Source organism: Colobus angolensis, unplaced genomic scaffold (assembly GCF_000951035.1).
Source record: "Colobus angolensis palliatus isolate OR3802 unplaced genomic scaffold, Cang.pa_1.0 Scaffold30, whole genome shotgun sequence".
NCBI lineage: Eukaryota > Metazoa > Chordata > Mammalia > Primates > Cercopithecidae > Colobus > Colobus angolensis.
This window is the reverse complement of record NW_012116266.1, coordinates 9,426,872-9,441,874: the sequence shown is the minus strand read 5'-3', so window position 1 is coordinate 9,441,874 and position 15,003 is coordinate 9,426,872. Positions and strand designations below refer to the sequence as shown.

Here is a 15,003-nt window from a genome sequence, read left to right as displayed (position 1 = left end):
AGGATGGTCTTGATCTCCTGACCTCGTGATCCGCCCGTCTCGGCCTCCCAAAGTGCTGGGATTACAGGCTTGAGCCAATTTTTTGTATTTTTGGTAGAGACAAAGATTCGCCATGTTGCCCAGGCTGGTCTCGAACTCCTGAGTTCAGATGATGCGCCCACCTCAATGCATACAGTATTTTTACAATGTATTTTGAAAGGATAATATAAACAAAAGTCCAAATAATACAAAACTGCAGATTCCAATCGGCCCACCTAGTTGAACCTCTTCTTGGAGGCATAACTATCACTGGTTTCTTGTGCATCCTTAGAGATAATTATATGCATATGCAAATAAGGTGTTCACACACCACGTACCTTGTTTTACACAAATGGCAGTACAGTTTCAAATATGTTTTTCATGTAACATATTTAATTCTTGTATTATTAGTAGAGATGGGGTTTCACCATGTTGGCCAGGATGGTCTTGATCTCCTGACCTTGTGATCTGCCCGCCTTGGCCTCCCAAAGTGCTGGGATTACAGGCATAAGCCACCGCACCTGACCCATCATTACTTTTATTTTGAATCTTGTCTGTGTAGCAAGCAGTGCAGTGAGAAATTTTGTTGGCAGAGGAAAAAAATTCCATTTTTGCATCAGGTCAAGCCCCCAAACTAGCCAAAGAAAAGCTATGTAATCTATTCAGAAGTACTGGAGAGGTGCTGCACATTAGGGAGAAAGAATGGAGAATTACTGGTTACAACTAATCCCAGCTTCTATCACCCATAGCTGTGTGAGCCCAGATAGCAATCTGGGTTGGTTAGATGGCTTCTAAGATCTCTTTCAATAAAAAAGTTCTAAGATTAAGAATTCCTGAGAAGTTGTGCTAACATACACTGTGTAATATTTTATACGTTAAAAACAAACATCTCATTTGGTCTTAACCCATAGGAAAAAAAGATTATTTTGTATTTGAAATACATAGACCCTAATATTAAAAATTATGACCAGGGAAATAATTTTAAAACATCCCAAAGGAAAGTTCTCTAACTTTCTAAATATAAATTAATACTGCAACAGGAGCTACCTCAAATCTCTTAGCAAAGAAGGAATATAATTAAAGAACTAGCACCAGTCATCAATTATGTGCCTGCCCTTGAACTATCTCTCTGCATTTTTGTAGTTCTGTTTTAAAGATGAGGAAAATAAGCTTCATAGATAAATGTTATTTTGTCTCAGGTCATCCAGTTTGCTTCTCCATTAAACAATTAAGATGAATATGCAGTGCACAAACTGTAATCTGTTTTATTGATACTTCCAAGTTTTCTACATGACTCTGGATTTATACTTTGTATCAATTATCTTGCTGGTTAAGAAAAAAACAAGATTTATTAAAAACCATAAATATTGTGTAAACTAAGGAGAGTTTTGTCTTTTTCCTTACTGAAGGACAAGGGATCATTAAAGAAGTTCTTTGCTTTGCTTAAAGTAAAGAAGATCAAAATCTGGTAATTAAATTTGACTAATATAATCATTCCTTTTCTGACAAGACTTTTTTCACTTTTATTCACCTGAGTAACTTAACCTGTTTCCAAAGACACCTAGGAAATTCAGAATGTTTTATATGCTTTTCCTTTCTTATTTACTATAATTTATAGGACATGAGTGGATGGATTCTCTTCAATAGAGAAAATGATTTTCTCTAAAATGCACCAAATTGATGTACTAAGAGATTGCTTTAGATGAACACATTTATGTTCAGCGAAGATTATCTGGTCTTCAATGACACTGCAATATAATTACTAGGTACAAAACAAAGCAAAGCAGAGATCCACACACAATGGCTCACTGTCTTCAATGACAACACTTTTAGGATCTCATTTATTCATTCTTTAAGTAATTTTTTCTTTTAAAAAAGGGATAAGTGGAGAAAAAAGTTGGGAAATCTTTAATTAGGCTAAGGTTTAGACATAGGTATAAATTAAAACATTTATTTTCTAACATTCGAAAACCAAAAAAAAGACAGACCTGACATACTGGGTGGCAAGAAAAGTCAAGATCAGATTAAACATTTGTTTTGGACTAATCACAAAACTAATAATGCAAGTCACTATCATCAGGTGCAGTTGATCTCAGCTCTGATTATGCATCAAAACACCCTGTGAGGTCTACTAAGTTCCTATACCAAATCCCAAACATGAATCAGTCTACAAAGTTGGGACCTAAGTATCTGTACATTTTTTAAAGTTCCTCAAAAAATTCTGCTTCTAGGCAGATGTAATAAATATTGTTGGTTGCTCATGTTTTTCCTATCAGAACCAAGATTTAAAAAAAAAACTATCCTTTCTGCCCCCATATATCCCTTATGTGGCCTCCACTTCTACTCTCAGCTCCAGTGGACCTGACTGCCATAAAGGTTATTCCAAACTCTTTGCCAGTGACTGGCTTAGGGATGGACAGGTCTAAGTTACTTTAGAGCAATGAGACCTAAGGATATGGAAAATGAATTCTGGGAAAGCTTTCTCATATTAGCACGGGGCCCCTGGAATCCAGCCTGACTCTTCCGCTGCATGTAAATGAAGATGCACAAGGCTCCAACTGCTACTGGCAATCATCCCATGACCACGAGGGTAGCCAGCCTTAGGATGATGCCAATGTTGTGGTTGAAAAGGGGGTGGGGTGTGGAGACGGGCTCTCAAGGTTCTTGATGACATTACTGAATCACTGGATCAGAAACACTGCAGCCCATTCTGTCAATAGATTTTGTGTATTGTGATTCAATATATTTTCTTACTGTTTTTAAGTCATTTTAAGTTGGACTTTTAGTGGTCAGCATCTGAATGTTAAATAGTGGTCCAAGCACAGCATTCTTTAATTATAACAGTCTATATCAAGTAGAATGCACACAAACAGCCCTTCATACTTATATAATCTGTAAATCTGATGTATCTTTCCTATTTTAACAGAACAATTTATATTATTATACCTTACTAAAGTGTTAATGTACATTGCATTCACTTCATTATTTACTCAGAGTTCTTGCTGTAGGCTTTGTCTTGAATGTGTAGGACCATTCGTCGTGCATAGAAGTCCCTATATTCCTCTGGTAATTCGGCCAGTGTTTTCAAGGCTCTGTCCAAAATTTGTGCAGCTCTTGATGCTGCTGTAGGATCTTTGTTTCCATAGGTATCTGTCTTATCATAGCATTCAGATGGAAGGTGCTTCCAAAAGATATTCACTCCCACTCCAAACTCTTCAGAAATTACATTATGGAACCATAAAGCTGGAGAAAGTTTAAAAAACAAGTTAAAAATAAAACCTACAGTTAAAAAAAAACCCAAAATGTCAGTGAAATATCACGAATTGCATATAGCCAATGTAAGAAATAATTCTTGTAACCAGATCCCTTCGTTAGCACACTCCAGGCTTTTAACAGAATCATTTTAACTTTTATGAATTGCCAACAAATTTAAAGTGTCAATAGCACAACCCTTACTTTTAAAACCTTTAGAAATAGCAATTTTTCCTTTAAACTTGAAAGACATAATAAAGATATATTTGTTTTGCAGTTCTCTAATCTAGGGCTGTGTTTTACTTGTTTATACTTCCTGAGTCATGGAACCACATCAAAGTGTTTATTTTTTGGTACACAGAACATTTCAATTACTTGAGGAGTATCTCTGACCTTTTCTGATTCATTATAATACTTTTGTCCCTAAAGACTTCCTGTTCAAGCTGCAATTTGGTTTTCTAACTTGCTTACATTCGTATTCATTATAGCCTCCTCGTTTTATATTTTGAATGCAATTATAATCGTCTTACATTTCTTTCAGCTCCTTTATAAATAGTATACACCACTATAGCAAATATTTTGGTGGTGGAAATGATGAGTAAACTTTATTATATACCTAATTAATTTTTTTCCTTTTACTGAGAAGTTTACTTCTTTATTTTCAATTGAATCTAAACATTTTCAGAATATAGGTGCTAGAGGAATACTAAAGCAATACCACGATATAACAAAGATGGAACACTAATCACGGAAAAACCCTTTTAATCCTGTGAAAGGGAGATTTAAATTTTAGAAACTTATTCTAAGAGTGTTTAAGGAAAAACAAAAGCTTAACATATTTTGATTTGGAAAACTAATTTTCAAACATGGTTTTAATCTTAACTACACTTTCTTTCAGAATCCTTTTTTTCCCTTATTCAATATAATAGGAAGAAAATGCTAACCATTCAGTTGAATTTAAACCCAAAGATGGGAATTTTGCTTTTGTTTAAAAATATATGCAAATGTTCAGTATTTCTATTTTTTTTTCTTAAAACAATTGTATGAAGAATAAGGGAAAACTACATAGACCTTAATCATGCTCCCAAGATACAAAAACCAAAAATGTAAATTTAAAAGATGGCAATGGATTTGAAGACTAATACATGGGTTGCTTTCAATGAAAATAAGAATAAAAAGTCAACCAAATTTTTATAAATGATTATATGAAAGCCATTATATCAGGCCATTTTGGGGAAAACAAAGATGAACAAAACATAGTTCTTTGTCTTCAAGGAATTTAGCTAGTCCCAAATGAAATAAATATCTATCTTTATTAATATTATTTTTATCAATGAAAAGAAGTATTAATGATTCTTAATATATTAAATATGGAACTATAATTATAAATAGAATTTGTTAACATATCCCTTTAATTTTGACTTTTGTAATCTTCAAGAGTTCACTTTTAAGTACTAATTACAGATGTTAATTACCTTGTTGTATTGAACTTTATGGACTTTCAAACTAATGCCTATTAATGGAACAAAGAAATTAAGTGACACAAATCCAGACTGTATAGAAAAATAATGTACACAAATGATACTACAGGTGTTGAGATTATAACATTTTAATATTTAATGAAATCTTTCATCTGTTTTGGCCTTGAAAGATATTTATCATTTTTTTTGGTAAATAAGTGACAAAGTTCTAAAATACAGAAATATTTTAAAAATAAAATAATTTACAAAACTAATCAGTATAATCTTTTCCCAGATATAAAGTGTCTTACTTGATGTCATTTAATAAAATAGAGTATAATAATAATATTAAAAAAAAAATTTTAAAAACCAACCAGTATAATCTTTTCCCAGATATAAAGTGTCTTACTTGGAAAATAATAATAAAAAAAAATAAAAGCCATAAAAAAAGTGTCTGTCTTGACGTCACTTAGTAAAATAGTTTAGAGTATAGTATTATTTTTATAGGTTGCCCTTGAAAGCAAGACTGTTAATTTAGTTTATTTAGACACAGGGTCTTGTTCTGTTGCTCAGGGTGGAGTACAGTGATTCCATGATGCCATGGCATCAGCCTCTTCAACCTCAACCTCCTGGGCCCAAGAGATCCTTCTGCCTCAGCCTCCCGAGCAGCTGGGACTTACAGATGCACACCACCATGCCTGACTAAATTTATTTATTTATATTTGTAGAGACAGGGTCTCACTATGTTGCCCGTGCTGGTCTTGCACTTTTGGCCTCAAGCAATCCTCCCACCTTAGCCTCCCAAAGTTCAAGGTGGGAGGATTGCTTGAGGCCAAAAGTGCAAGACCTGTTAATTTACAGGCCAAAAGTGCAAGGACTGTTTTATAAGTTTGCCTAGTCCTGCTTTAAACACACACACACACACACACACACACACACACACACAGAGTTTTGTCTAAAAATCATCTCGTATAGGACCAGATACATATAACAAATACATGTTTGTACTAAAAAAAAAAAATCACATGAAGGATGAGTGACAGAGTACACATTTTATAAATAGCACATTAGTGAGGTCTAGAAATCTTACCAGGAATGAATAATACATCACCAGCTTCAAGGGAACATTCATATCTTCTAGCCTTGGAAAAAAGTGGATATTTAGCCAAGTCTGGGTTATCTATATTCAGTACTTCTGATTTAGTACCTAAAAAATTCCAAAAAGGGATAATATAGATTCAGCAAAGTTAGCATTTTAAAAAAAGTAATCACAAATATAAATTTGAAAATTTATTCTTTTCTATCCAGTTACTTACTGTACCCACACTGTGAGAATTACTATGCTACTGACACCTAAGACAATTTTCAGTGACTCACTCTTTAATTCTGATGATGATATCCATGTAATATAATTATCAAATTTGAACCTGTTATTACATATATACACAAATACAATTACGATTAAGTCCTAAAGTGTTCTTTTCCTATAAGAATCAAGAGATTTCTCAAAAAGAGTAACTGAATAGACTTCAGAAATATAAACTTAAAGAAAAATCCCATACCTTTTAAATATAAATACTGGGCATCTCGAGGACTGAAGAGTACAACACGCTTTTTTCCTGTCACTTGTATTAACAAATTATCCATTACCTGAAAACCAATAAAAGCTTATGGGTAATCATTATCTAAAATTCAAATAAATAGAACCAATGGCATTCTAAACTTTAACTGCAAACCCGATCCTTTAATGAGACTTGACTTACTTTACTTAACTCTTACAGTTACCTAACAATAAAAACATTGGTATTCTATAAACAACTGGGCCTTAAAGACATTTCTGGAGTACTGCCCTAAAATGGGAAGACTTGGCAAATTAGAAAATGTGGAGTCAGAAAACTATTTGCCTTTGCCTCACCATTAACTGACAGCATAGTTAAGCCTATTTAAGGCTCCCCTTGGTGAATATTTACTATCTGTTAAGCAATGCTATAAGCCCAAAATGAGACAACAGAGTAAAATCACTTAGAAAAATCAGATGCTAGGAAAATACAAGGTACTGCTGTAACCACTGCTACACTCTTTACATATGTTCATCCATAATTTTATTATAGGTATCTTGATTTTCAAATTATTTCTATAGGAATATAATCTCACAGATTTTCTTTTTTTATTTTCTGCAAACAGTATGATTTATGACAGATTTTCTTAATATATATTTATTATTGGAGCAATCTTTTCCCATGAATGTAATGGTATACTTTCTTGGTATAGATTGTGAAAAAATGTTAAAGGCAGAGCCACATAATTCTCAGCTAAGGATTTAAGATAAACACTAAGCAAGATATATTCATGATTTTTTACTTCTACCTAAACATTCTTCCTTTTAGTACTAACCCTTTACTTAGTGTTCCTCTGACTTAATTTTATAATAAAAGCTTTATATATTACATTCTATTATAATTTATGTAAAGGGATACTACTCAAAATTTAAAACATAATCATAGAGGCTGGGTGCGGTGGCTCACGCCTGTAATCCTAGTACTTTGGGAGGTCGAGGTGGGCGAATCACTTGAAGTCAGGAGTTCGAGACCAGCCTGGCCAACATCGCAAAACCCCATCTATACTAAAAATAAAAAAAATTAGCCGGGTGTGGTTGTGCATGCCTGTAATCCTAGCTATCCAGGTAGCTGAGATACGAGAATCGCTTGAACCTGCGAGGGACTGGTTGCAGTGAGCTGGGATCGTGCCACTGCACTCCAGCCTGGGTGAAAGAGCAAGACTGTCTCAAAAAACAACAATCATCATCATCATCATCATCGTCATCATCATCATCATCATCATCATAGAATATAGTTAAAATGTATTACCACATGATTTTCTCACGTTATTCATATAAAACTGCAAAATATGCTAAGAGTTTATGTCTATTTCATTTAATTACAGATTTACTGACTATAGTAAAATCCTCCCAAGAGGGTCTCAATTATAAAACACATGTATAAAATGTTATAGTGTGATTTATAACTTAAACTTTTTTTTCCTTTGGAAACTTGTTAGATATTCTTTTACCTTCCTTAAGTTTCTCTACTTCTACACCAAACCATATACCATACTAGTATTTTTAATGTTTTTTAAATGCTTATAGATGTGTACATAAACTTAAGCAAACAAAATAACACCACAAATAATCAAGATCAAATTTTTTTTTTTTTTTGAGACAGAGTCTCACTCTGTCACCCAGGCTGAAGTGCAATGGCGCCATCGGCTCACTGCAAGCTCCACCTCCTGGATTCACGCCATTCTCCTGCCTCAGCCTCCGGAGTAAGTGGGACCACAGGTGCCCGCCACCACGCCCAGCTAATTTTTTACATTTTTAGTAGAGACGGGGTTTCACCGTGTTAGCCAGGATGGTCTCGATCTGACCTCGTGATCTGCCCACCTCGGTCTCCCAAAGTGATGGAATTACAGGCATGAGCCACCGTGCCCGGCTGATCAATATCAATCTTGTACACATTTTTGCTACCCTACAAATACAGTAGATATTTGACATTCTCAAGGCATATATAAGATCTTCAGACATCCCCAAATTCTTACAATTGGTAATGACTCAACAAGCTTCGGCCTTTTTCCTGAATAACGTAACTCTGGATGACCCAGAGAGTTATGGATCTCTGGGTGGCCAGAGTCATGTGTATCATTTATACCTCCTCATACTACATGCTTATCGCTTTTTCCAATACAGTTTCCCCCATTATCTGGTGGCCATTTTTCACATGGAAAAAAAAATCACTTCGTAAAACTTGGTATATATATGATGATGAATCAAGAATAGGACCACAGGGAAATACAAATGTGAGGAACCAATTCTTTTGCCATTAGCAAAATAATTCATTCCTCTATCACTGCTATGCACAGCACCTATTTTCAAAAGTCATGTTTCAGTGAATTACACAGATCTTTAGGATAACCTATAGGAAGCTGAAACTGTTAAAGCTATAATGCAAAAGATCTATTGTAGCTTTAAATTTCTCATTTATGTAGCATACATCATAATGAGTCCATAGTTGTAATCCTGGTGAACTAATTCGAAAAACACTGGAAAAGTATTGTTCCTCTTTGAAGAATTCTGGAAACTTAATATCTCCTTTCAACAAAGGAAACTGCTTTCTGATATCTGCAACATCCTGCATTTACAGAAACATAAAAAGAAAACATCAGATTAGACCCTATGATATTAAGGCAGACTGGGGCAAGCAAACTTTGTTCACTGCTTTAAAATACTATGATGTGACCATGTGCCAAATACAGGATCTCTCTCTCTCTCTCTCTCCCCCAAGTAGCTGAGATTATAGGCACCTCCCACCACACCCAGCTAATTTTTGTATTTTTAGTGGAAATGGGATTTCCCATGTTGGCCAGGCTGGTTTCAAACTCCTGACCCCAGGTGATCCACCCGCCTCAGCCTCCCAAAGTGCTGGGATTACAGGCATGAGGCTGCCTTGCCTGGCCGATATATGATCTTTCAAATGAAGAAATACCAGGCTGTGTAACAAGATTGCAGATTTAATAGTATCACTACTGTTAAGCTCAATATGCTTCAATAATAGAAAGGTTCTTTCTACTTTAAGCAAGAATTACACAATTGTCATTCACTCTAATATTCAGGAGTCAACACCTTGAACTAACATTACTAGTCATCACCTACATAAAACCTGTGAATTCTACTGAGGGAGGGGACTAAAAGAGAGGGTGAACAACTAAATGGTGACATAAATGGAAAAAGTAATCTTATTTGATCATTTTAGGGACTACTCCTTAATATGGCAGCCATACTAATTTGACTCTGAATACATGTTAAAACTTATACAATGAACTATTCAGGATTCTACTAATTATTTCAAATTAATATTTTATTAACTGAGTCGCCACATATAAAATATACAGTAGATGAGATTTCTTATTATATAGAGATTAGATGACTAAAAACACTAAGATTCTACAGGCCTACCTGAATACTAAGTAATCAATTTTTAATCATCTTACTTCTTATTCAGGGGCACACATCACTGGGAAAAGAATGGAAAAGGACAGAACAGGGAATATGTCAGGCAGTAAGTATAAAAATTACAGTGTTGCCAGTTAACATATATACGACCATTTAGATTTTAGGGAATTGTTTTACATTTAGAATTCTTACCTTTCTAGGGTCTTCTCCAAGTGACCGTAAGTAGTATTTCTCATCCTTAAACATCCCAAAGAAAAATAACATCAGCAATATTTTACTTTTTTAAATATAAAAATACTAGGATACGTACAGCTATCATGTATTCATAATAATTAAAAGTAAAAAAAAATTATGTACTGAGAACTATGGAAAAAGTAAAACACCTTCACTTCAAAAATATTAGGAAGTAAAGAAGGAAACAAGTCTTAAAATCTGACCCAGTTAAGTAGTTTTCTAAAAAGTTCAATTATTGCTGGGCGTGAGGGGTCACAACTGTAATCCTAGCACTCTGGGAGGCCAGGGCAGGAAGACTGCTTAAGTCCAAGAGCTCAAGACCAGATTGGACAACGGAGTGAGACACCACCTACAAAAAAATACAAAAAATTAGCTGGGCATGGTGGTGCGTGCCTGTAGTCCCAGCTACTTGGGAGGCTGAGGCTGCAGTGAGCTATGATCGTGATACTACACTCCAGCTTGGCTGACAGAGCAAGACCTTGTTTCAAAAAAGAAAAAAAAAAAAAAAATTCAATTCTCTTACCCTTTCTACTAATGCTCTCTGGTGGCCATATGAAGAAATGTCTTTAATATGTTGCTCATGATAGTGACTGGATCCAAAAAACAATAAGGAGAATAAATTCTAAAGGCCACATATACATACCATCTCTAAAGCTACAATGATTTAGTCTTTACATTCCAAATTATTTAGACTCTTATTTTAATAGTGTCTTAATACTTAGTAAATATAATACAAATGTACAGTAACAGATACCTTATGCTTTTAATAATATATTTTTTTAAACTTGAGAACACTGCATTTTATCAAGCTAAGCCTATCCCTGCCTATCAATTCTCAAGCCAAATGCTTAAGATTCAGCTCTTGTATGAATCAGAAAAATATAATTTTATTGTAGTAAACTTAAACTGATCATTTAAAAAAAATCATGATTTAAATTTTTTAAATTAATTAATTGTTTTGAGACAAGGTCTCATTCTGTCACCCAGGCTGGAGTGTGGTGATGCGATCACACCCACTGCAGCCTCAACCTCCTGGGCTCAGGCAATCCTCCTGCCTCAGTCTCCCAAGTAGCTGGGACGTTCAGCTAATTATTTTTACTGTTTGTAGAGAAGGAGACTCGCAAGGTTGTCCAGGTTGGTCTCAAATTCCTGGACTCAAGTGATCCTCCTGCCTTGGCCTCCCACAGTGCTGGGATTATAGGCATGCGCCACTGTGTGCGGCCAAAAATTATCATTTATCCTTCACCAAGTACCTAAATAGAGAACTGTTTGAATTATAAAACATTCACTGTTAGTGAAGTGAGATATACCAAGTCAAGCACTTGGACAATCCAAACTCAGAATTCTGCCTCTTTCACCCAACACTGAGCATTATAACATAAACTTCAAAAGATCTTCATATTTATCTTAAGACATAAATTGATGATTGAGGTTTTAATTGAACTCTCAGTATTTTTCTATTTTTAGCTAGCACCACATCACATAGATTCTATAAATTACTGGCTAATAGGTTTCAAAATATGTTCTTCAAAATTCTAAGGGTTTTCTACTAGTTCTAACATTTCAAGATTTAAAAAATAAAATTAATGCAGCAGACACAGAAGTGCACTGCTCAGAAATTCCTTCAAGAAAGAATTCACTGCTTAACTGCAAGGAGTGTGATTAGCTTAGAGCTACCAGCTGTTAACTTCTTCAGGTCCACTTCAGGATTGGAACCTAGGTCATGCTCTTCTTGGGGTAGTCCCAACCAGTGACTTAAGCTGTTAAAAGACCTAGACACTGCCACCCAGTGCAGGACTTTTCTCACAGGCAGTCTGCTCAGGAGTTCCAATGAGTCAGCAGAGACTGTCAGATCTGTATCTACAGCTCATGGCTTCCCCTATCCAATCCTGTTTCCCCCCATTTCCTTTCACAGGTATTTCTCCTATTTAACAAGCCTTTTGCACTCCTAATTCCATCTCAGCATCTGCTTCCTAGAGGACCAAACTGACAGTTCATGTTGATCTTGTTTACATACTTTCCATAATTTTTAGACTTTAATCTTTTACCATGTGTCTATTTCTTTTACTTCACATTTCATGGCTATTTAAATCTATACCACTGATTACCCTTAGACAGGAAAGTACCAAAGGGGAACTGAATATACATGTTTAAAGCATGGCTATAAAGTTAGAAAACAGTTCTCAGGTGTAGCTAATGGAATCAATTTAAAAATATACTTTGGTTATACTACAGAATCACAGACCTACAGAGTTTGTGAGTATTGCGGCAATAATCTAGTGTAACTATTACCTGACAAGAGGACTGTAAAAATGCAACACCTTTTGGAACCAAACTGCCCAGCCCAGCTGGCTCAAATGCAGAAAACAGGTTTATTCAAAGCTTAAAAAGCAATTTGTTTTTAAAATGTGCTTTTGAATAACACAGTGAATTTTTTTTTTTTTTTGAGACAATTAACGCTCTTGTTGCCCAGGCTGGAGTGCCATAGCGCAATCTAGCTCACCACAACCTCTGCCACCCGGGTTCAAGCGATTCGCCTGCCTCAGTCTCCCAAGTAGCTGGGATTACAGGCATGCGTCATCACGCCCAGCTAATTTTGTATTTTTAGTACAGACGGGGTTTCTCCACGTTTGTCAGGCTGGTCTCGAACTCCCGATCTCAGGTGATCCACCCGCCTTGGTCTCCCAAAGTGCTGGGATTACAGATGTGAGCCATTGTGCCTGGCCAACACAGGAAATTTTTAAAAACATATTTATATACAAGGCCTTGATGCCTTATCTCAAGGTATTTAAATTGAATTATTTAAAGCTACCGTATAATTAAGTAGAATTCTTCCACATTTAATCCTGAAAAAATATTATAGCAAATATACACAAAAGAAATCACATTTATTTATTTATTTATTTATTTATTTTTTTGAGGCGGAGTCTTGCTCTGTCACCCAGGCTGGGCTGGAGTGCGGTGGCCGGATCTCAGCTCACTGCAAGCTCCGCCTCCCGGGTTCAAGCAATTCTCCTGCCTCAGCCTCCGGAGTAGCTGGGACTACAGGCGCCCGCCACCTCGCCCGGCTAGTTTTTTTTTTGTATTTTTAGTAGAGACAGGGTTTCACCGTGTTAGCCAGGATGGTCTCGATCTCCTGACCTCGTGATCCGCCCGTCTCGGCCTCCCAAAGTGCTGGGATTACAGGCTTGAGCCACCGCGCCCAGCCAAGAAATCACATTTATAATAAGAATACAGAAACAGTCTAATAGTCAATAGATACGAAAATGAAGTTTTCCATTAGCATTTGAAGTTGGCATATCAGACCAAAGCATTTTAAAAAGATGTAACATTAATAGCTAACATTTAATGAGTAATTTCTACACATCAGGCACTGCTAAGTATTTTACTGATTTTATTTAGTTAATCCTCACAAACACTTTATAAAATAGGTACTATTATTGCCCCCATTTCACAGATGAGTATAGTGAAGTACAGAAAAATAATTTGGGCAAAGTTTGAGAGCTAATAAATAGCAGAGCTACAGTCTATCATGCATCCAACCAAATCTTACAAATGTCTATCAGAGAAGGCTATAGCTCTTGTATATCTACTATTCCTTCATAAGGAAATCCATTTAGTATATACATATTAATGCCTTATTTTAAAAATGTTAAAAGCAATTACCTCTGAAACAAAGAATTCTTTATGCTTCTCTTCAGCTGCCCTCTGGACCAACTGGTCAAAAGGTAAAGTTCTGAAATAAACACAAAAGAATTCTTGGACTTAATAATAACAGATCAACTAGTAAGAATCTAATCACTATACATAAAGGCTTGTTGGAGTTGGATATAATTTCCTGTTTTATAATATCTGTAATTTTTATTATAACCTATTACGTGAAATTCTAACTTTTCAAAACTTATTGAGCAGTATGTTTACTTGACCTAAGTTGTCTGAAATTTTGGAATTAAAGATTTCAAAACCTATGGTACAAATGGATCCTTCCATAGGTCAATATTCTATTCCAAGTTATGATAGAAAAATGTTTCCATGGTATCTGATGACCTTTGTAAATATACAGACTTTCAGGTTCTGATTGCTACCTGTTTTTAAGTGTCATGGCAAAACAAATCTTGTGAAAAGTGGGGCAAACTACTAGTGTTACTTTGGAAGAGACAGTACACAAATGGTCCCATGAAGATAACCACCCCCCATATTCCTGCCTTTTGGCATATCACAGAACACAGAAGCCAGTAACACTGCTCTCATCCTGCTGCACCACCCTCTATCATTTTAAGGCTTCTGAGGAATAGTTCAAGGAGAATTCCAGTGAAGTGACCAATTTTTATTCTTCAAAATTTCTGCCCAAATGCCTGTCTCCTTCCATCCTGATGAACAGGGCTGAACACTGTGGAAGCAAAATTTGTTTCCTTTACATCACACTCTTGAGCCAGAAGGATATTCTTACACCAGATTGCATCTATCCCTTTACTCTCTAGAATCAAAAGTATTGCCCTGTAAATGAAGATGATATGGTACAGGTAACAAGACAATGAGTCCTCAAAAGCCTCTCCTCTGCTACCCCCACTACACTCCTGCCTCCAAACTTGTGTGATTAAAAGCTGTAATCTTTTCAGTCTTATTACTAAATATCTTACCACTTGAACTCTGTACTGAGAAAGTTGAAAGAAAAGGTTGAATACTTTCTCCTTCTCTATGAGAAGATGACCTTGGGCCAGCTTACTTTCTCCTTGCACTGTTTTCCCAGAAACATACTGGGTAAACACAAACACGGTGTGAACCCATGAATTACGTTGAATACAAAAAAATTAAAGATAAATGTGGAATTCAGTTGTGATATCAAGTAACACTGTTTATTGTAAAAATAACCCGATAGATGAATTATGTTTGCACTAGGTGGCCTATAAATGGACTACAAATACTTGTTCAGAAGCAGATGATTTGGCTTTCCTGTGTGTAGTGCAACTCTCCTGAGTATGGTCCTTGGAGGAATGCAGAAGCTAAGTTCCTGGGGTGTTTCAAGCTACTGGT

General features: G+C 35.6%; 1 protein-coding gene across 1 annotated transcript in view; it reads right to left on the bottom strand.

The window, feature by feature from the left end:
• Positions 1-1,260: 1,260 nt before the first annotated feature.
• The window catches only part of TYW5 (tRNA-yW synthesizing protein 5), a 23,750-nt gene continuing 10,007 nt past the window's right edge, over positions 1,261-15,003 (bottom strand). Inside the window, exons 3-8 of the mRNA XM_011949963.1 lie at positions 13,636-13,705; positions 9,928-9,972; positions 8,777-8,914; positions 6,293-6,380; positions 5,821-5,937; positions 1,261-3,261 (exon numbers count right to left, since the gene is read on the bottom strand). Coding sequence (XP_011805353.1) covers positions 3,005-3,261; positions 5,821-5,937; positions 6,293-6,380; positions 8,777-8,914; positions 9,928-9,972; positions 13,636-13,705 — 715 coding nt within the window. The 3' untranslated portion in view covers positions 1,261-3,004. The remainder of the gene's footprint in view (positions 3,262-5,820; positions 5,938-6,292; positions 6,381-8,776; positions 8,915-9,927; positions 9,973-13,635; positions 13,706-15,003) is intronic.